Genomic DNA, 22159 nt, shown 5'->3' with positions numbered 1-22159 from the left:
GGATCTCTTTGGATTCTTTCTGTTTCTGTTTTACTCTATGGGGCAGTTTTCCTTGATAATTTTTTGGCTTTCAAATTGTGCAGTAATTCTTAAATTATCTTTTCTGGATCTGTTTTCCAGGTCAGTTGTTTTTCCAATGAGATATTTCACATTTTTTACTATTTTTTCATTCTTTGGATTTTGTTTTATTGTTTCTTGTCATCTAATGGAGTCATTAGCTTCCATTTGCCCAACTCTGATTTTTTTTAAATTTTTTTTTATTTTAACATGTGTTTTTAAAACTTTGGGTTACAAATTTTCTCCCTTTCTCCCTCCCCACCCACCCTCATCGAGAAGGCAAGCATCTCAATACAGGTTATAGATGTGTAGTCATGCAAAACACTTCCACAGTAGTCTTGTTGTGAAAAACTAAGTATATTTCCCTTCATCCTATCCTACCCCCCCCATTTATTCTGTTCTCTCTTTTGATCCTGTCCCTCCTCAGAAGTGTTTGCTTTTGATTATCCCTTCCCCCAGTCTGCCCTCCCCTCTATCAACCCCCCTGCTCTCTTGTCCCCTTCCCCCTTATTTTCCTGTAAGGTAAGATGGATTTCTATACCCCATTGTGTATGTTATTTCCTCTTTAAGCCAAATCCTATGAGAATAATATTCACTCATTCCCTCTCACCATCTCCCATTTCCCCTCCACTGTAAAAGCCTTTTCTTGTCTGTTTCATGTGAGATAATTTACCCCATTATACTTCTCCATTTCTCCTTCTCCAAGTATATTCCCCTCTCACCCTTTAATTTCATTTTCTAGATATCACCCCTTCATCTTCAACTCACCCTGTGCCCTCTTCTATCTATACATACATATAATTTTTTCCCCTCCCACTACCCTAATACTGACAAAGGTCTCATGAGTTACAAATATCATCTTTCTGCAGGAATGTAAACAGTTCAGCCTTAATAAGTCTCTTATGATTTCTCTTTCCTGTTTACCTCTTCATGTTCCACTTGAGTCTTGTATTTGGAAGTCATATTTCCTATTCAGCTCTGGTCTTTTCATCAAGAATGATTGAAAGTGCTCTGTCTCATTGAGTATCCATTTTTTTCCACTGAAGGAGTATACTCAGTTTTGCTGGGTAGGTGATTCTTGGTTGTAATCCAGCTCCTTTTGCCCTCCGGAATATCATATTCCATGCCTCTGATACTTTAATGTAGAAGCTGCTGAATCTTGTATTATCCTGACTGTGGTTCCACCATACTTGAATTGTTTCTTTCTGGCTATTTACAATATTTTCTCCTTGACCTGGGAGCTTTGGAATTTGGCTACAATATTTCTAGGAGTTTTCCTTTGGGGATCTCTTTTGGGGGAGATAGGTGGATTCTTTCAATTTCTGTTTTGCCCTCTGCTTCTAAAATATCAGGGCAGTTTGCCTTGATAATTTCTTGAAAGATGATGTAGGCTCTTTTTTTGATCATGACTTTCAGATAGTCCAATAATTTTTAAATTCTCTCTCCTGGATCTATTTTCCAGGTCAGTTGTTTTTCCAGTGAGATATTTCACATTGTTTTCTAATTTTTCATTCTTTTGGATTTGTTCTACTGTGTCTTGATTTCTCATAAGGTCACTATCTTCCAATTGCTCTATTCTAATTTTTAAGGAAATATTTTCTTCAGTAAGCTTTTGGACTTCCTTTTCCATTTGGCCAATTTTGCTTTTTAAAAAAGGGCATTCTTTTCCTCATCGGCTTTTTGGACCTCTTTTGCCATTTGGGTTAGGCTGTTTTTTAAGGTTTTATTTTCTTCAGTATTTTTTGGGTCTCCTTTAGCAAGCTGTTGACTTGTTTTTCATGATTTTCTTGCATCACTTTCATTTCTCTTCCCAATTTTTCCTCTACTTCCCTTGCTTGCTTCTCAAAATCCCTTTTGAGCTCTTCCAAGGCCTGGAATGGATTCATATTTTTCTTGGAGGCTTTGGATGTGGGAGCTTTGACTTTGTTGTCTTCTTCTGGTTGTATGTTTTCATCTTCTTTGACACTAAAGTAAGATAATATAGTCTGACTCTTTTTGTGAGGTTTGCTCATGATCCCAGCCAACTACTTGAGTTTTAAACTTTTTGGTTAAGGTAAGAGTCTGCTTCCAATGTGGAGAATGTACCGTCTCAAGCTTCGGGGCTTTGTATAGCTGTTTTCAGAGATACTTCTAGGGACCTGTAAATTTTCAGTTCTTCCAAGGTAGTATGATAAGGGTCGAGGTGTTTACTCTTTTCCTGGCCTGTGCTCTGGTCTTTGAGTGACTGGCCACAAGCAGTCTTTTCTCTCTTGGAACTGTGAGGAGGGTTTCCTTTCCACCACCACTACAAGTTCCACTGCGCCAGCGCTCCTCCTTACCCCAGCACCGCCTCCCAGAACTGTGACCCAGATCCAAGCATGGGCAAAGCAAGAGATTCCTGCCTCAGAACCAGCAAAGAGATCCCTGCAGTCCCCCTGTGATCAGCCACTTGATTTCCCCTCAGTCTGTGGGCAGGAAGCTCAGAATGCAGCTACCGCCCCCACACCCATGCTCTGGAGCTGGCTTTGACGTAGCTCCTTTCTCAGCACCATAGAAACAGACTTTTCCCACTGACCTTCTAAGTTGTCTTCAGAGTTCATGGATTGAGGAGTCTGGAAGCCACCACAGTTGCCTGTAATTCATTCCTCTGAGGCCTGCTCTAGGTTCACTGTGGCCTGCGCGCCCATGCCGAACTGCGCTCCTCTACCCTCCCAGTGTGATATGCCTTTCCAATCAACCATCCAGGCTGTCTTGGGCTAGAAGTTTGTTTTACTCTGTCTTTCTGTGGGTTCTGCTGCTTTAGAATTTGTTTAGAGCCATTTTTTATGGGTATTTGGAGGGGTTTGCAGGAGAGCTCAAGCAAGTTACTTGCTTTCATGCTGCCATCTTGGCTCCGCCCCTCCTGATTTTTTTTTTTAAGGAATAATTTTCTTCAGTAAGCTTTTGTGCTTTTCCCATTTGGCAGATTCTCTTTTTTAAGGTGTTATTTTCCTGGATTTTTTTTTTGTGCCTCTTATACCAAGCTGTAAATTATATTTTCATAATTTTCTTTCTTTGCTTCTATTTATTTACCTAAATTTTTCTCTATTATTCTTGTTTGATTTTGAAAATAATTTTTTAGTTCTTTCAGGAATTCTTGTTGGGCTTGTATCCCATTCACATTTGTCTTTGTGGCTTTGCTTGTAGGTGTTTTGACTTCGTTGTCTTATTCTGAGTTTGTGTCTTCCCTGTCACCATAGTAGCTTTTTGTCTTTATTTTGTTGTTTACTCATTTTTCTTCCCTGTTCTCAATATGCACCCTTCTAATGTTTGATGCTGCTTCTGGCATATGCAGGTGGGAGAGGGGCCCTTTCTCTAACTTCAGGCTTTTTGATACTGCTACTTTCAGAACTAGTTCTGGAGGTTTAGAAGTTTTTGGTGCTTCCAAGACAATGTGATTGTCTTCTGGTTGATAAACTCCCAAAGCTACTCCTGCTTTTCTCATCACCACCTTCTCCCACCACTAGTGAAGTCCATGTGAGCTCTAGGATTGCCTCCTCCTCTGTGTCACAGATCTCTCTTTCTCACCTATTATGTAGTCTTGGGCTGGAAGAATGTCTCACACAGACCTTCTGCCACTACAAAATTTGATTTGCATCATTATTTTAAAATTGTTTGGAGAGGAATGTTGGGAGAGCTCTGCTAAGTGCTTCTCTACTCCACTCTCTTGGCCTAGTTCTGTTTTGATGGACTTAAAACAAAAACAGAGGGAAAAGGGAATATGTTAGGGAAGAAAGGAGAATGGGAAGATAACTTACTATCTCATTTAAATGGGAAGGGTTATATGAAATGAGTATACAAACATTGAGGGAGAGGTGGCAGGAAATGAGCACTTGCCTTACTTTCGTCTGAACTGGCTGAAGAAGAGTTGAAGAGATACACAAACACACACACAGACAAACACAATGTTTGGTATAGAAATATATTAAACTTGTCAGGGAAATGGTTGTTGTCTAAGAGGGAGGATTGGATTGTTGAGGATTGATAGCAATGACCCTTCTGATTCTATTGCACAAGTGCTTGCTTGGCATGTCCCACTTGTACTTCCAGTAAACTGAGTGAATTCTATATGCATCAGGTGCCTTTTTCTGTCTTTTCTCTTACAAAACCATTTTTTCCACCAATTCCAATTCCACTTAATATGATGGATAATTTTCTCCCCCAAAATATGTGCTCTATATTCCCAAATGTAACTTCTCCTTTGCCAGTTTTGTCAAATAGCTGAAAGGCCACCATAATTAGGGCATATTGACTATGCAGAGTGTGTAGAATTAAGATTCTACAAATTCTTGAAAGGAGATTAATCCATATTTGATTCAATCCAGCACACATCCTTGGAGCTATATGGTCTCTATGATTGCCATTCTTAAGAATTGTTCAGAACACGAAAAATTTACTATTTTTCCTAATGCTTGTTGTCCAGTCACTTTCAGTTGTGTCTGACTCTTTGTGAACCCATTTGGGGTCTTCTTGTCAATGATACTGGAGTGATTTGCCATTTCCTACTCCAGCTCATTTTACATATGGGGAAACTGAGGTAACAGGATAAGGTGACTTACCCAGACATACAATGTGTCTGAGGCCAGATTTCAATTCAGGAAGATGAATTTTCCTGACCTCAGATCCAGCACTGCACTGCACATTCCTAATACTGCCAAACTTTAGAAATATTGTTCAGAGTTCAGATGGAAGTGCTCCAACTGAAAGCCACCTTAATGTCATCAATATTATTGATGCCATCAATAATACCAGTTAGCACTTATATATAGCACTTTGTTTTGCAAGGCAAACCTTTCTGTCTTAGTTTATCCCCACAATAATTCTGGGAGATAGGTGCTATTATTATCCTTATTGAGACAGATAATGGTCAAGTAAGTTGCCCAGGGTCACAAAGCTAATGAGCTTCAGGCAGGATTTGAACAAGTCTTCTGACTTCAGGTCTATCCACAATGCCACCTAGCCACCTCTCCCATGCTTTTTTGCAGGCACAAACACAGACATGTGGTGGGCAGGAACTGCACTTGTACTTAAATCTCTAGAGTATCAGTAGGCCACACACTCAAATTTCTGTCTGCAGCTCTGACTTGACTTCTGAGCTTTAGATTCACATCTCTAACTATGCAAAATATCTCTATCTGAACGACCTATTGGTATGTGAAACTCAAAATGTCCAAAGCCAAATGGACAGATGTTCAAATCTGAAGTTACCATTCCATTTTCCAAAAGACCTTGGTCCTCCTATGACTTTACTGATTCTGTCCATGGAACCACCATTTACTTTGTCTTCACTTCTTGGACAGTCTCTCCTTGGGCCATCACAGCCACTTCTTCCTTTTGAGAAAATTGGGCTTTGCCTTCTGGAACCTCCGTGGGTTCGATAGAACAGCTCTGGCCTTATCTTTCTTGGTTCTAGGTCACTTAGCACTAGGCCTCCATTAGGGCTTTCCCACTGAGCCTTGCAACAGCCCATGACCAGGCCTCTGGCCTCTGCTCCAGGGCTTTCTGCAGTGCTTTAAAGACCATCCCTAGACCAAACCCACTTTCTCCTACAACCTTATACCTCCTGACTAGGCTCTCTCAGGTAATGCTCTTGTCTACTCTGAGATGATTTCCTGAAGTTTTATGGGGCATACCACCACCACCTGCCACAAGGCTGTACCTCAGAAAAGGGCTTTGAACAGTTTTATCTCTTGCCTTTTCATTAAATATCATGTCAATAATTGGTTGGAGTTATTGCTCAAAAAATATTTATATCCCCTCTTATTCTCTTTGTCTCAGTGAGTTTGAATCCCTGGCTGTTAAAGTATAAACCCTGGATCCCCTCCCCAGGCATTCCCATTCCCTTCAACCTTGTCCCTCTAAATGTCCAAGTTCTTTCCACTCCTCCTTCTGTGTTCTATTGAATACCCACTCCATATTTAAGAAGGTGCTTACTATTTCCAGTGCCTACCACTTCTTTTTTGAAAGTGTACGTGATATAAGGATATGAAGCTTTTTTATATAATCTACAAGTCCTTTATCTGTCTCATTTCTTTTTCCTGAACCATGCTTTTCCATGTATTTATTCACATCCTCACTTTTCCCACCTTCAGTTGAAGTAACCAAATATCAGGGCCTAATCAGGTTTTTCATAGAATTTCTCTTCACATTCCTTTAGTTATATAATTTATTCATTATAAGATGCTTGTGTCATCTTCTATGAAATTCACATTGTGTGCACATTCACACATAGCTCATGTGTGAAGAGCAAGTGAAAAAATGTGTTACGTTGCCCCTGCGTAGCTAAGCAAATGCAGAATATATGTAAAAGATGGCTGTTGATGATGGGTGTGAGGACACTGGAGAGTGGGAATGTCCCTGGAGCTATATAAAGAAGTTAGTTGCTCAAGCAATCTGGACCATTCACGTTCCCTAATTCTGAACTGAGCACTGAATCTATTCAGTTTTTGTTAATATGTAAAAGTCTAGTCTAATAATATTAATGTCAAATTAACTTCAGTTATAGCCTATAACTTTTAAAAAAAGATGCTGAATGGCATCTTTGACGTTTAACATTAGTTTTTTGTGTTACTCAAGCTTTCCCCCCCCCCCTTATTGCTAATTGCTCTCTTATAATTAGCCAGAACCAATGGAAAAATCTAGTATTAAACAATCAAATCCTATCTTACATTTTAAGTATACCGTTATTCTACCATGTCTTAATGTCTGTCTCCAACTCTGTTTTGTAAAGATCATTACATAGTTGTACAAACAAGATTTCAATCTGATGGGTAGTTTTTACATCGAATATTTTTACTGGCACCAAAATGAATAGGAAAATATTAATAATAGATTAAATTAAAATTAAATAACAGCTTCTGTATTTGCTTTTCTATTACTCTACCCTCTTTCATCCTCCTCTATATTTTTAGAAGAAACATCCAAAAATTTGTATCACCGTAGAATGTATCCCTCTCCCTATTTTTTTAACCTATCCTTTGCAATAATCTATGTTGACAGTGTGCAGAAAAAGGGTTAAATTAAAGGAGTGACTAGTTGCTTGTTATTGGAGGGCAGAGGGGCAGTGAGTTTTCTTTTTCTTATTCTCCCCCTCACCTCCACCCAAGAAGACTCCACAGTCTTCTCAGTTCTTTCTTTTTTGTTTCTCTTAGCTGATTCTTAAGGTGGGGGAAGCCCCAGACTTGAAACAGTACCAAAGTTATCATTTGGTTTGACTAAGAATTTAAGAAATAATAGGAGAGCAGCAATAGGTAATTTCAGTTTGCTTCCAGTTACTCTATAATTTGGAGGAAGTCCATGTTAGCAAATGAAGTCAAAGAAGCTTGCATTAGAAACCTTCTAATCTTTCCCAATCCCCCATTTCAGAGTGGTAAATATATAAAGGAAGAAAAAATGTTGCAATCATGTACAGAAATGGGCAGTATGCCGTGTGGTTGAGCTTAGTCAGTTCTACCTTATTTTTTTAAGTAGTATTTTTTTTCTCAATTATAAGAATAGCATTTCTTATTGTCTATTTTTTTTCTTTAAAGGGCTTGCCTGTTGCTTTAGATAAGCATATCCTTGGGTTTGATACAGGAGGTAAGTGCTATTTTGTAAAACAGCTTGTCCTAACTAATCAAGTATAAATTTGTGTGACCCTCAGTTTTCTTATCTATAAAATGAGGGGGTTGGACTACTCTGTGGTGCCCCTCTAGAGTCACAATCCTAAAAGTGGTCAGATTTTATAAAGTGATTTCATATTATCCACTGGCATCAATAAACCATTCTGTTTCTTCGTAGGCATATAGAATATTGACATAAAATTAGTCTTCAAATTTTAATGTATGTCTTGCAACTTTTTAAAAACATTGATTGAAATTATGTTCAGAGATGATTTAAGGGGTTGCAGTTTTAAACATAATTTACTCATGTATATGTCAATGCAATATCTTCTGTCATGATAAAATAGATGCTGTTCTTAATGAAGCTGCCCAAATTCTTCGATTGCTACATATAGAAGAACTCAGAGAACTACAAACAAAAATTAATGAAGCCATAGTAGCTGTTCAAGCAATTATCGCTGATCCAAAGACAGACCACAGATTGGGAAAAGTTGGAAGATAAAGAAATTTAGGATTACAGCCTCTCATCTACTTAGAACACCTAGGAACTCTGGCAAAACTCTGGCAATATATTTTCAGTCAAATGTGACTGGGGAGGGAAAATAGCAGAAAATTTTGAATTCTTACCATTGTTGTGTTTTCTCTTTAATAAAGATCAAAGAAATGGACATATTCTGATTTGGTTATATATTAGGTACTATTAATCATCAATTTTGTATTTGAGACTGCTTTGAATTTAAAATTATTATTTATTATGATTCTCAAGTTTGTCATAAACAACACTAAGTCTTACTGACAGGAAAACTTAAATGTTTTATTAAAGTAATCCAGAACCTTTGAATAGAACTATATCTTATAAGTATACATGAATGTAATTTTTTCTGCTATGGGTATATAGGCACTTAAGAACTATAAAATACAAAATGAATTATTCTAGCACCTTCTAATATAAATACTAAAAGAAATTCACTGGTGGTGAGGTAAAGAGACAACATTTAGAACTTCAAAAATCCTAATTACATTGGTTTTTCCCATTAATGTTACTTACATAGCTTCTTCAAGGCTTGTGATCGACATTTGTGATCTTTAGGACTATATTTTTTTCTTTAAATGCATATTTTAGTTAAGCAAAATAATCTTTTAGCCAAGAGGAACCTGTAACTAAAATTGATCTATGAGTTCTTTACATTTCAAATTTAATTAATTTTTCTTTAAGGAATTTTTACCTTAAAAGTGAAATATGGTAATTATATTTAAAAATGTTTTATAAGCAACAATCAAATTCTGTTCATAGCACTTAGTGGATTTTATTTTTTCCTTATAGTATCAATATCAATTTTTTTTTGTTTGTTTTTAGAAAATACAGTAGTAAAGATTGAGGTATAACACTTTCCCAGAATACACTTACTAATCTTTGCCCTCTAAAAGGTCATTTTGTGGCATATCCAGAAACTGGCAGTAGCCTTCATTTATTCTGTTTTTTTCATTTTCTTCACTCATTTTCCAACTGTTGGTAAGGAAATAGTCTTCAGAGTTAAAATTCTGTTATTTAGAATTCATTACTTTATTCCTGTAGAGAGAAGGGAGAGGGAAGGGGAAAAGGTTATTTTCTTACTCTTTCTCACACTAAGTGTTTTTATCAGGTATTTAAAGGGAGAAATACAGGGAAGCTGACCCCTTTTCATGTAGCGTGCCAGGGACGAAGATTCAGTGACTATTAATAAGTAATTGCATAGCTGCAGTGGGACTTGTACTCATGTGTACTGTTATGGCTACCAGTGGCTCTCACAGTGGTGGGGTGATGGGACTCCAGGAGCAAACAGCATATCTGCTAAAGGAATGTAGCTCCTATGCATCATCTTTGACACAATCCGTTTTACAAAATGAGATCGTGATGCTCACCTCTAGATTGTTTATTTGCCTTTTGGACAATAAGGGTAAATTGCAGTTATTCCGTAAAGATGTGATCTTTGCTCTGGAAGATACTCATCAGTAAACTGGCCATTATCTTTGTTTACTGCTATAACACCATCCCTAGGAACAGAAAGGATAAATAAACAGGTCTTTTTTATGTATAAAAACTTTATTTTAGCTCATGGCAAGGAATAGATTATAGGCAAAAGGGTTGGTTTAAATATCAAGTTAGGTTTGATCCTTATAAAGATATTTTAGTTAATTCAGACCAGTCTCGTGTTTTGTTTTTTTTTTTAGTGGCTGACTTCAGATTTTTTTTGGACTTACACATGTGTGCACACACATACACACAAACTTCTATTTACAAACTGAAGCAAAAAGAATTATATAAACTACAAATCTATACCATGTATATTAGTCTCATGCTTTTAAAGAAAAAAGAGTAAACAAAATTTGAGAATTACCCAAAGAAAATATTAATACTCCTTACTTAAAAATATTAGGCTTTTCTTGGCTTTGTACCAGGGCAGCAATACAACATAAATTCCCCAAAATTGCTATTCAAAAATTGCTATTACATAGTCACAATTTTTATGAAGTGTCCTTTCAAATCAGAAGTCTTTTTACTGTATGCTTTTTAAAAGTGTAATAAGCATTGTACTTATCTCTTCAGTGCTTTCTACAAGGTGGCTGTTGTGCTTTTTTTGTACAGTTTCGTATATTGGTGTAAACATGAGGAATTTGTAAGTCTTGAACAGGGACCAATAATTGTAGTTATCAGTAAAAAATAGCTCTGTTTTCATAGGTTAAAACTAGAGAATCTTGAAGTTTTGAAAGTCAAATTTATTGGCTTAAAAGTTACATGTAACTTCAATAAGAAAAATTTCAGAAATGTATTTCCTGTTGTGGTACCACCTAAGATTTATGCTATGGTCTATATGCTCTTGAGACTGAAATTAGCATTGTCACCTCTCAAAAAATTCATTAGTTTATCCTTTAAATTACAATGCAATACAATGTTGATCTAGCTTCAATACTGTTAACATTTAAGATGGGACAAACAATACCTTTAAAATAGCACTTAGAACAAATTGTGGGCATATAGGAGTGGGAGTGATTTTTAAAGGGAGGTGGTAGGCTATGGCTTTATGTGTGGACAACTCCCATCATGGAAATTCTTTCCATCCAACTAGTTCCTATCTGCAGCCAACATGAATAGTATTATAAATGCCTTTGGCATTAAGAGAATAAGTGATTTATGCACATCGTCACACCGTTTATGTGTGTTAGAGACAGAACTTAGATCCAGTTCTTCTTGACTCCAAAGTCAGCACTCTCTACTTCCTCTCATTTTACAGATGAGAAAACAGCCCTAAAGAAAGCAAATTAATTGCACAGTCAGAACTCAACCTTGTTCTCTTGATTCTTCCAGTTGTACTACACATATCTAGAGCAAGTGGTACTGATGAAAAAGCCAATGATGAAATGGATGATCAACTAGTTGGCTGAGTAAAATAACGCTAAAATACTTTGATTTTTCCCTTCAACTCAAGATTGTTCATTATGGTCTTCAATTTACCTTCTCCAGTCTGTATGATAAAAGTGATTTGCATAGCTAACAATGCTGAAGGGATAATTCAGATTATTTTGTATTATATGCCTTCCAGTTCCATTTGAGAATGCACATTCCAGTTTTTTGGTTCCTTTGGGAAAAAAGATTAGAAACCATAATTAAAGAATATCATACGTTTCAGGCTTCAAGAAATTGATGAACCCCCCGCCCCCTTTTTTTCCCTGAAAATTATAGAGTCTTGGTCAATAAAAATAGATCAAAATAATTGTATCATTTCTACCCTTGCCTTTTTTTCAAACGGCAACTCTTGGTTATATTTTATTAATCCAAAAAGAATACTTCAATAGCACTTTAGTTAGCGTTTTTATATTTAAACTATGGTTCCCTTACACAAGGATGATTCAGATTTGATTTGAAGAAATTGCATAAGCAATCTAAATTTGAGTTTGTGTACTCCTAAGGCACATTAACATAAATACTACTGAAAAGATTATTTTCCATTTATGTGATAATACGCATGTTTATGAACAATGGATGCCTTAATATATACATGCTTATAAAACATGCAGAAAGCAAAATCAAAACCTAAGTTTTTAAATGGCTTGCTTTTTTTTCTGGCTTGAAACAAAATAGAAGGGAAAATATTCATCTTATTTTCAATATAGTTTTGGACAGTATAAAAATAAATCTTAGAAAAGGAAAAGTATTCAAAATTAAACAATGAGAAATCTCAATCCCAATTTAATTTAATAATTCAACTTAATTTAATCCCAATTTAATCTTTAATGTGCTTTGAGAGGCCTTAATTCAGTTGTGGATAACTGAATCTTATAGTCTCATTTGAGTTACCTTCCAGTTCAGATGATAAATTCCCCTGGGGTTTAGACTCTAAAGCCCCAGCCTGCTTAATATAGATCCAAACACATAGCAAAGGATCATCTTAGAACACAGTAAAAATGGATTATCATCTGTAATAATGAAATACCAAGGAAGCTTAGTATTTATCAATTACCAGTTCAGAGGCTTCTCTCTCGTCATTTATGGTTTTCTCAAAAAGATTTTCCTAAGCAGAAATACTTATCTGTTCTTGTTTTTTGGATCAGAGACTAGGGTGGGCATGACTGAACAAGACCTGCTTTTTACATGGTGGTAATATTACAGAAAAATAAAGTCAACCGTTGCATCCAACGCTTTCCCAGGGATGACTGGAAAGAACTTTTGAAAAATTTTTTCTGTCATACCTACTTTAATTTTGCCTACTAGTTAAACACAAAACCAAAACAATGAAATCTAGCCCACTGCTCTAAATACACTGCAGTCAAAGGTTAGATAGTTGCATGTTTTCTGTAGTAAGTAAAATTACCTGCATCTGCCCAACAAATCAGTTTAGAGAAAGGGTCAAAGGTCAAACCATTAGGTAGTCCAATGTCTTTATTCACCAAAATCCTTCTATTTGTTCCATCTATAGAAGAGGTTTCAATTTTAGGTCCTTCTCTATTCCAGTCAGTCCAGTACAGGTTGCTGTGGATGATTTAATTTATTTTTAAAATATTATTCACATCACTCAGGTACATTCCCCTGTAATGGTCCCTAAATGAACTGTGAGAGGACAAGGAAGACTATGTCAAAGCTCCATTTCTCTGCTCTAAGCCTCCAATCAAATCTCTATTCTACTTTTTATTATTGCAGGGGCCAAGAATGCAATAGCTATAGAAACCCATGAAGGACCAGATCAGAGAAGAAGACATTTGTTGGTACCCTAAGTACTATTTGGTCCTTGATTTGGTTTATCATTCCTGTATTTCTGATACTCCATACTCCAATAGCTCCATGAGATGTGTTAGACAAGAATTTATATGCTTATTAGTTTATAGAGTTCCAGGTCTTTGAAGCAGGTAAAGTTCATTACAGAAGTTCTGTTTGACCTTTTATAAAATGTCCAAGTTGATCAAGCACACACAAGCCTAAGACACAAGTAATGTTTTAAGGTCAAACCATACAATTGTAATTGTGCTATAATTATGGTTTAAAAAAATCTTATGTTCAAATTGAATACTCAAAAATGAGTGCCTAGAATAAAATCTGGTCCCTTTAATAGGAGGCATTAACGTAAATTTATGAGTTTATGGTATAGGAAAGTGAGTAAAATTAAGCACTGATAGCAAAATTAGGTACTAATCAAAATGGAAGGGGAAGAAGTTAGTCAAGCATATTTGAACACTGATTATAAGGAAGGAGAGAATGAAAATCAGTTAAACTAAATGATTCAATAAACAGCTATGTACCAGGCACTGTGCTAATTACTAGGGATACAAAGAAAGATAGTCCCTGCTCTGAAGGAGCCCTCCCAACCTAATGGAGGTGACAACATACAAATAGCAATGTACAAACGGTCTATATACAGGATAAATGGGAGCTAAACAATAGAGAAGACACTAGAATTGAGGGGAATTACGTAAAGTTTCCTATAGAAGGTAGGATTTTAGCTAGAACTTAAAGGAAGCCAGGGAAGCCAAAAGGCAGAAATGAGGCTTGGCGGGGGGCGGGGAGGAGGGGAAGTGGGGATAACATGTAGACTTGATTGGACTTACACTTTAGGGAAAAAATCACTTTGACAGCTGAGTGGAGGATGGACTGGAATGGGGAAAAATTTGTGGCAGACAGACAAAGCACAGACTATTTCAATAGTCTAGGCATGAGGTGACAAGGGTCTGGACTAGAGTGGTGGCAATGCCAGAGGAAAGAAGGGGGAATATGTGGGAGAGGCATATTTGGAAAAGCAAAATCAACAGGTCTTGGCAACAAACTGAATATGGGATGAGAGTGAAGAGTCAAGAATGAAACCTAAATTTCAAGCCCACATGAGCAGGAGGTTGGTGGTGCCTTTGAGAGTAATAGGGTAGTTTGGAAGGGGTTGTAGGGTGGGAAGGAAAAACGATGAGTTCAGTTTTGGACATGTTGAGTTTAAGATGTCTACAAGACATCCAGTTCAAGCTGGTTAATAGGCAACATGAGACTGGAGGTCAGCAGAGAAGTTACAGCTGAATAAGTAGATTTGAGAGTTTTCAACACAGAGCTGATAACTGAATCCATTGTAGCTGATTAGGTCACCAAGTGAAATACTATAGATGGAGAAGAAAAGAGGGTCCAGAACCCTGTGGGATAACCTTTGGTTAGCAGGCATGGCCTGGATGAAGGTCTAGCAAAGCACAGTAAGAACAAATGGGAAGGAAAGAAAGGAAGAAGGAAGAAAGGGAGGGAGGAAAAGAGGGAGAAAGGGAGGAAGAGAAGAAGAAAAGAGAAAGCAAGAAAGAAGGGAGGAAGTAATGTGAGAGGAAGGAAAGGACAAGACCTAGTCACCAAGCTGCAATAGGAACTTTTCTCTGTTTTCTGCTTCTGCTCTATGGATAGCAAGGCAGAAGTTACAAGTTTGGCAGTATGGCACAGGAGAGATGCTGAGTAGCTTGTTCTTTATGCAAATGGATAACTACTAAAAAGAATTCAGTAGTGAGAGGACTGAGCAGTACAGGAAGAAAAAGAAAGCTTATATTGTGAAATGTTCTTATTAGGGCAGTTAAAGCTGCCAGCTGCCTAAGCAGGATGTTATGACACATGATAAAAATGTAATATATGAATAAACTTGGACTAGGAAAATTTTTGACTCAAATTAGAAGCCCTTGAGTGACTTAAAAAGAAGTATTATATTAATATTTGGGATGGGATAGGGTAGGAAACTATGGCGAGGTGAAGTGGTATTACTAATAACTGAAGACTAACAAAGAAGGTCCCATATTGTATCTAAGTGTTTGTTTTCCACAATAGCTTCTTCTTTATGATTAATTCACAGATACTCCCAGAATGGAAGACTTGGAAGAGTTGATTAAAAACCTCATCCAATTCCTTCATTTTACAAGTTGAGGTATCTCTACTTCCCTTCTAGATTTCCCAGAACATGTGAACATGTCAAAAAGGCTGAATACCATAATGTAAAAAATTTTACAAGAAAATTGCATAGAACTTCTTCTTCACCTATTACTCTTTATGCCTTCATATTTCAAGAAATTGTTCTATTGAATCAATGGTTAAATTATATTTTTATGTGGATTTTATATGAAAGTATATCATGTTCAATTAGCATTTGTTATTGCCTACTATGTGTCAGGCACTGGGGATACAAAAGCAAAAATGAAAATAGTCTCTGCATTTGAGGAGATTATATTTTATCAGAGAATCATTACATATGCATATAACACATATGTTGATATAAAAATAAATGAAAGATAATTTAGGAGAGGGAAAGCTAGCAACTAGGGGGATCAGAAAAAGTCTCATGTAGGACATGACATGTAAGCTAGCTTTGGAGGAAACTAAACATTGTAAGAGGTAGAATATGGGAGAGGTGTGTCCTAGACATGAAGAATAGCTTGGGTACGAATGAAATGTGTAGCATGAGCAAGAAAGAAAGCAAGTTTTGCAGAGCGTAGAAAGAGGAATAACAAGTAATAAGCCTGAAAACATAGGTTGTAGCCAGGTTGTAAAGGGCTTTAAACAGCAGTCAGAGAGATTTGTATTTGATTCTATATGTAAGAAGGAGCTGGAACTTGAAGTAAGTCAAGGAAGGCAGAATATGGGGAGGAGGAAGGAGCCTGAGACAGCTTTGATATCCAGCCACCGAGGTAACTGCCATTGAAGGGGAAGTAGTCAAAAGTGGAATAAGGGGAATATGAGTGAAAAATATTAAAATTACCAAAAACCTCAGGAGGAAGAAAACTTTGTTTAAAGATCTTTAGCATAAACAGATAAACCAAAAGGAAAGATATGGCCTCTATATCAGCAAATCAAATCCAGATATCTATGCTATTCCAATAGATTCCTATATATTATAAGACTAAGGAAAATGAATCAATAGTTGATGAGGAATAAGAAGCAGAGGATTCCCAAGACAGCATGAAACCACAGCAAGATGTTCCTGAATAGTTTAAAAAAGGAATAAGAATTATGAAAGCAGATTTTTTTGGCCTGCACATCAGAAATAATCAGGAGAACAGAAAACTTGAATCCATGGGGCCAAGCATCACTAAAGAAACAAAAGGAGAGATCAATGAATTGGGAATAGCAAATACACTGAAATAAATCTAAAGAAGAGAAATTTAAAAATTAATATTAAAAGAAAATAATGATATCTACTCAAGCAAAACATATTATCTCAAATACAGGATGCATACAGCCAGAAAGGATCACAGGTTTCCGAGAAGAATCTGACAAGTCAAAAAATTTGAAAACCATAAAGTAAGAAATATTACAGGGGTAACTAGGTGGTGCAGTGGATAGAGCACTGGCCCTGAAGTCAGGAGTATGTGAATTCAAATCTGGCCTCAGACCAAACACTTGACACTTACAAGCTGTGTGACCCCAGGCAAGTCACTCGACCCCAACTGCCTAAAAAAAAAAAAAGAAAAGAAAAGAAAAGAAAAAGAAAAGAGAAATATTACAAGAAAATGGCCTAGAACTTCTGAACACATAAAACCAAGTGCTAATTGAAAAAAATCCACAGATAGTCTAGAAAAACAAAACAAAAAACCTATGATTTAAACTTCAAGCCATACAGTAGTTAAATAATTCCAATAAAAAACAACAAATTTTACAAATGACCAAGGGAAAGATCTTCAAAAAAGCAAATTTGAATAATATATTGGGTACCCTATACCCAAGAGAAAGTGGAAGGAAAGGAATTTGTTCTGAAGAGCAAAAGGAGTTCAAGATGCAACCCAAGGTGATAGGTTCTGAAAACCTGAGCCTAACTATTAATGAAAAAGGTGGATGTTCAATTAAAAAATAAGCTTTTGAAGCATTCCTGTAATGCAAACCAGACCTCAAAAAATTATTTGCTTTACAATCACTCTAGACAACAGAAATACAAGAAAGATAAACAAATATAGCAAACAAGGGAGGCATAGACAACAAAACAAATTACCCTGGGGGGAAAAAACTGAATGAGAATAACATCTATGGGGTGAACAACAAAAACATAACAATAGAAAGGACCATAGCATTCTAATAGCACATAAGGAGACAAGGATAAAAATGGAAGTCAAATAGAAGTGTTGATAGAGAAAAAGGTCTGCAACATCATAGACCAAACCTCATAATACATCTATTTCTTTGTGAGACTAAATTGCAGAACAGGAGGATACATAAAAAGAAAAGAGAAGGAAGAGGATAGAAAGAGATATGTGACATTCCCCAATCAAGTCAAAGATTAACAATGAAGGGAAAATAACCCTTATGTGTATATATAATTACATAGCATATTAAATTGTTATATTATAAATTTATAATTATATGATTGTTGTATTATATAATTATAATATATAATATATGTTATTACATTTATATACTAACCCTGCAAAAAGAAAAGCAGGCAAAGGGAGGGACTAAAACAGAGGGAAAGAAAGGGAAAAATCTTGTTTCAGCGATCTAAGCACTGAAAAACGCTCCCATGTGGGAAGAAAGTTCTTTAAATGGATATGGGGGACTTCCAATAAGTATGATCAGCAGGGATTTGGTGCTTAGAGAGAATCATCCTACTTCCTGGAGGCTTTGGACACCAGGAGAGTGTGAGGGTATGGATTCATAGAGATTTTCTGGCAAAAGGAAAAAAAAAATTATCATGAGGGAGGGCAAAGGGTACTAAACTGTACAATCAGGGACACAGGAAAATTCTTAGCATGGGTCAATACTTTTATCAATTGCAAGAATGGGTATTTTTAAGAGTGAGACATAAATAGATAAAAATGCATCACCATCATCCTGGTCCCCCAGGCTTGCAACCTAGCTATCATTCTCAACTCCTCCTTATCTTTTTCTTCATGGCACCACTTGCCAAGGCCTCTTGACTTCACTTTTGTAACATCTCTCAAATGTGCCCCCCCTTTCCTCTTATATTGCCACACCTTAGTGCAGGCCTCTATTACCTGACATATGGACTACTGCAATGTCCTGCTGGTGAGTTTACCTGCCTCACGTCTCTCCCCACTGCAATCCGCACTCCATTTAGCCACTAAAATAATTTTCCTAAAGTTCAGGTCTCACTATGTCTATACACCCCCTCCCCTATATCCAACACACTCATACGTCCAGGATAAAATACAAAATTCTCTGTTTGGTATTCAAGCTTCATAATCTATCCCTCCCTTTACAGTCTTCTTACATCTTATTTACTACCACATACACTTCAGTTCACTGACACTAGCCTCCTTGCTGTTCCACAAAAAAAAGATACTTCATCTCTCTGCTCCAGACATTTTCTCTCACTGCCCCTCAAGTCTGCAAGGTTCTCCCTCCATATTTCTGCTTCTTGGCTTTTTTCAAGTCCCAACTAAAATCCCATCTTCTACAAGAAGCTTTTTCCCAACTCCTCTTACTTCCAGTGCTTTCCCTCTCATAGCTATTTCCCATTTATCCTGTATACAGATTGTTTGTACATATTTGTTTGCTTGTTCTCTCTTACATCATATTTTGAGCCGCTTGAGAGGTGGATGATCTTTCTCCTTCCTATGTATACTCAGTACTGTATACAGCGCTTATACAGTACACCTACTATGTAGGTGCTTAACAAAAGCATATTGACTTGACTGACCAGGGGAAAAAATCATTAAGGCAATAGTATAGAGGTGGTTTACAAAAGGGAACTTAAATAAAAAAGAAGAAGAAGAAGAAGAAGGACCTATATGTACAAAAATATTTATAGCAGCTATTTTTGTAGTGACAAAGAATTGGAAATTGAAAGGATAGTTATCAATTGGAGAATGGCTGAACAAATTGTGGTATATGATTGTGGTGGAATACTAATGTGCTATAAAAAATGATGAGTGCATTCAATATTCATATTTCTCCCCCCATGTGTTGATAGCCTACACATATTTCCTATGAAGGTTTCCTTTTCATCAATGAGTATATAATATTCACAGGAAAAGTGAGCTTAAAGTTTATGGGGAAAATTTGTTTACATTGCTATTCAAATAAAAGATTTTGTTACTTTAAAAAAAAGGATGAGGAGGATGCTTTCAGAAAAATCTGTGAAGACTTACATGAACTGATGCAAAGTAAAATGAGCATAATTTCATTTTGGATGTTACTATAATAGCTGAAGCAATACTGTAACAACAGTTGTATATAATAGCAACATTGTATGATGACCAACTCTGAATGAGTTAGGTATTCTCAGCAATATGATGATCTAAGACAATTCTGAAGGATTTATAATGAAAAATGCTATCATCCATCTTCAGAGAAAGAACTGATAGATTCTGAATAGAGATACTTTTCTTAAAAAAAAAACCAAACCTTTATTTTCTTTTTTTAAACTTCATTTTTTTTTTGGTCTATGTTTTCTTTTACAACGTGACTAATATGGAAATATGCTTTGCAGGACAGCACATGTACTACCTTTATCAGACTGCTTACTTTCTCGATGACAGGTGAAGGAAGAAAGGTAGACAATTTGAAACAATATTTTTTTTAAAAAAAAACAAAGTTAAAAATTCTTTTTACATGTATTTGAAAAAAGTAAAATATTTTTTAAAAAGGAACTTAAAATAAGTACCTTAGTAGCTTTACTTCTGTGAAGAATATAGAGACTAAGGAATGAATAAATAAATATCAGGACCATGAATCAAGAAATAAAGATCTAGATTAAACAGAAAAGGAAGTGAAACAATGAAGAGAATGAGGGAATGAAATGGTTTTTAGAAAAATAGGGAGCCAACATGGCAGAATAAAGACAGGGACTCACTTGAACTCTCCCCCCAAACCCCTCGAAATACATTTAAAAATGACTAAACAGTCTTCTGCTTCCAGGAGCCAAGATGGCAGAGTGAAAAGGTAGTCACTGTCACCCTCCCCTATCAACCTCTGAAAACCCAGACAATATCACTCCTGAAGAAATAAACCCTGGAACAGCTGAACTAGAAGAAAGACAGGGAACAGCAGTGCAGAGCCTGGCAAATGGGTCTCCCAGTGCCTCAGCAAAAATAAGGGAAGCAGCACTACAAAGGGCCCCAGGCAGATAAGCATCCTGCAGCATTCATCTGAAAGGAGCTGAAGAAAGCAACCTAGAGTCTTCCTAAAGTCCCAGCCTTGCTGATTCCAATCCAACACCAGGTAAGCTGTCAGAGCCCTACACCTCCAACTGTCATCCAGTAGGAGATCCTGAAGTCCAGGTGGTACAGCAGGCAAACACCAAGTTCCTCAGTGAGGATGGGGGAACCGGTAGAAACCAGCTCAGAAAACCACCAGGTACCTAGGCACTCTACTGCAAAGGAATCACCCAGTGCATTAGCAGAAACAAGGGAAGCAGCATTGCAAGGGTCCCCAGGCAGATAAAACACCTTGCAGCACCCATCTAAAAGGAGCTGAAGAAAGCTAAAGGAAAGGAAAAGCAGGCAACCTACAATTGCCTGAAAGTTCCAGCTTTGCTGATTCCAGCCCAACTCGGGGTAAGCTGCCAAAACCCTACAGCCTCCAATTGCCAACATAAGAGGCCCCAGCACACAAAGCCAGTGACCAAGACCTAGGCTCCCAACACAAGAAGCTTGGGTCAGTGCCCTCTGTTCCCCAGCAGGAGAGCTCAATCTCTTTAAAGGCCAGGGAATAAAGAAACCATGAGTAAAAAGAAATGTACCAAAGATTCATATTATGAGAAGAGTGAAGATCAAGACAGAAATTCTGAAGAGGACAACATTGTCAACAAACCCACATCTGCAACATCAAAAGGGAACATGAACTGGTCTGAAGCCCAAAAAGCCTTCTTGGAAGAGCTCAGGAAGGATTTTAAAAGTCTAATGAGAGAGGTAGAAGAGTCCTTAAAAAATACAATTGGCCAATTGGAAAAAAAGTACACTGAAGAAAACAAATCCCTTAAAAATACAATTGGCCAATTGAAGAAGGAAGTACAAAAACTAACAGAAGAAAACAATCTGTTAAAAACTAGAATTGGACAAATGGAAACTAATACCTCTATGACAGAGCAAGAATTAGTCAAACAGAAACAAAAAAAAAAATGGATGAAATATAAAATACCTCATCAGTAAAGCAACCGACCTGGAAAATTGATCCAGGAGAGACAATTTAAAAATCATTGGACTACCTGAAAATCGTGATGAAAAAAAGAGCCTGGACAGTATCTTTCAGGAAATCATAAAGGAAAACTGCCCTGAAGACCTAGAACCAGAAGGTAAAATAACCATAGAAAGAATACACCTCTCACCACCTGAAAGAGATCCCAAATTGACAAGGACAAGGAATATGATAGCAAAATTCCAAAATTACCAGATGAAAGAGAAGGTGCTGCAAGCAGCCAGAAAGAAACAATTTAAATATCATGGAACCACAGTCAGGATTACACAGGACCTTGCAGCTTCTACATTAAAAGACTGCAGGGCTTGAAACATGATATTCCATAAGGCAAAGGAGCTTGGATTGTAGCCATCAATCAGTAAGGATCAACTACCCTGCAAAAATGATTTTTCAAGGGAGGAGATGGATATTCAAAAATAGGGGACTTCCAAACCTTCCTCATAAAAAGACCAGAGCTCAACAAAAAATTTGATCTTCAAGTACAAGATTCAAGAAAGACATAAAAAGGTAAATGGGACAGAAAGATACAAAATGTTGTTAATAAGGGTGGACTGTTTACATCCTACAAGGGAAGATGACACTTGCAACTCTTGAGAACTGTATTTTTATTACACCATCTTAAAGGAGTATACATAAAAGGGGTGGATATTAGTTGACTTTGATGTAATGATAAAAAAAAATCTAATCAAGTGGGTTAAATGGATCCAAGTAAGTGGATTAGTCTGATCTTAGAAAATGTACTGAGAAAGGAGGAGGCAGACAAGGGTAAATTACATTACAGGAAAAGACAGAAAATCCTATTACAGCAGAGGGAAAGAAGGGAGGGGGTGAGCATTGTTTGAACCTTACTCTCATCAGA

General features: G+C 36.7%; 2 protein-coding genes across 2 annotated transcripts in view; one reads left to right on the top strand and one right to left on the bottom strand.

The window, feature by feature from the left end:
* Positions 1-8344, top strand: part of RTRAF (RNA transcription, translation and transport factor) — a 40488-nt gene extending 32144 nt beyond the window's left edge. Inside the window, exons 7-8 of the mRNA XM_020974851.2 lie at positions 7605-7653; positions 8024-8344. Of these exons, the coding sequence (XP_020830510.1) occupies positions 7605-7653; positions 8024-8178 (204 nt within the window). The 3' untranslated portion in view covers positions 8179-8344. The remainder of the gene's footprint in view (positions 1-7604; positions 7654-8023) is intronic.
* Positions 8345-8405: 61 nt separating this feature from the next.
* NID2 (nidogen 2) overlaps positions 8406-22159 on the bottom strand; it is a 158090-nt gene continuing 144336 nt past the window's right edge. Inside the window, 3 exon segments of the mRNA XM_020974850.1 lie at positions 8406-9710; positions 11170-11293; positions 12527-12684. Coding sequence (XP_020830509.1) covers positions 9590-9710; positions 11170-11293; positions 12527-12684 — 403 coding nt within the window. The 3' untranslated portion in view covers positions 8406-9589.

The sequence above is a fragment of the Phascolarctos cinereus genome, unplaced genomic scaffold (genome assembly GCF_003287225.1).
Source record: "Phascolarctos cinereus isolate Bilbo 61053 unplaced genomic scaffold, phaCin_HiC Scaffold_3;HRSCAF=262, whole genome shotgun sequence".
Lineage (NCBI taxonomy): Eukaryota > Metazoa > Chordata > Mammalia > Diprotodontia > Phascolarctidae > Phascolarctos > Phascolarctos cinereus.
This window is presented reverse-complemented; position numbering and strand designations above follow the sequence as displayed.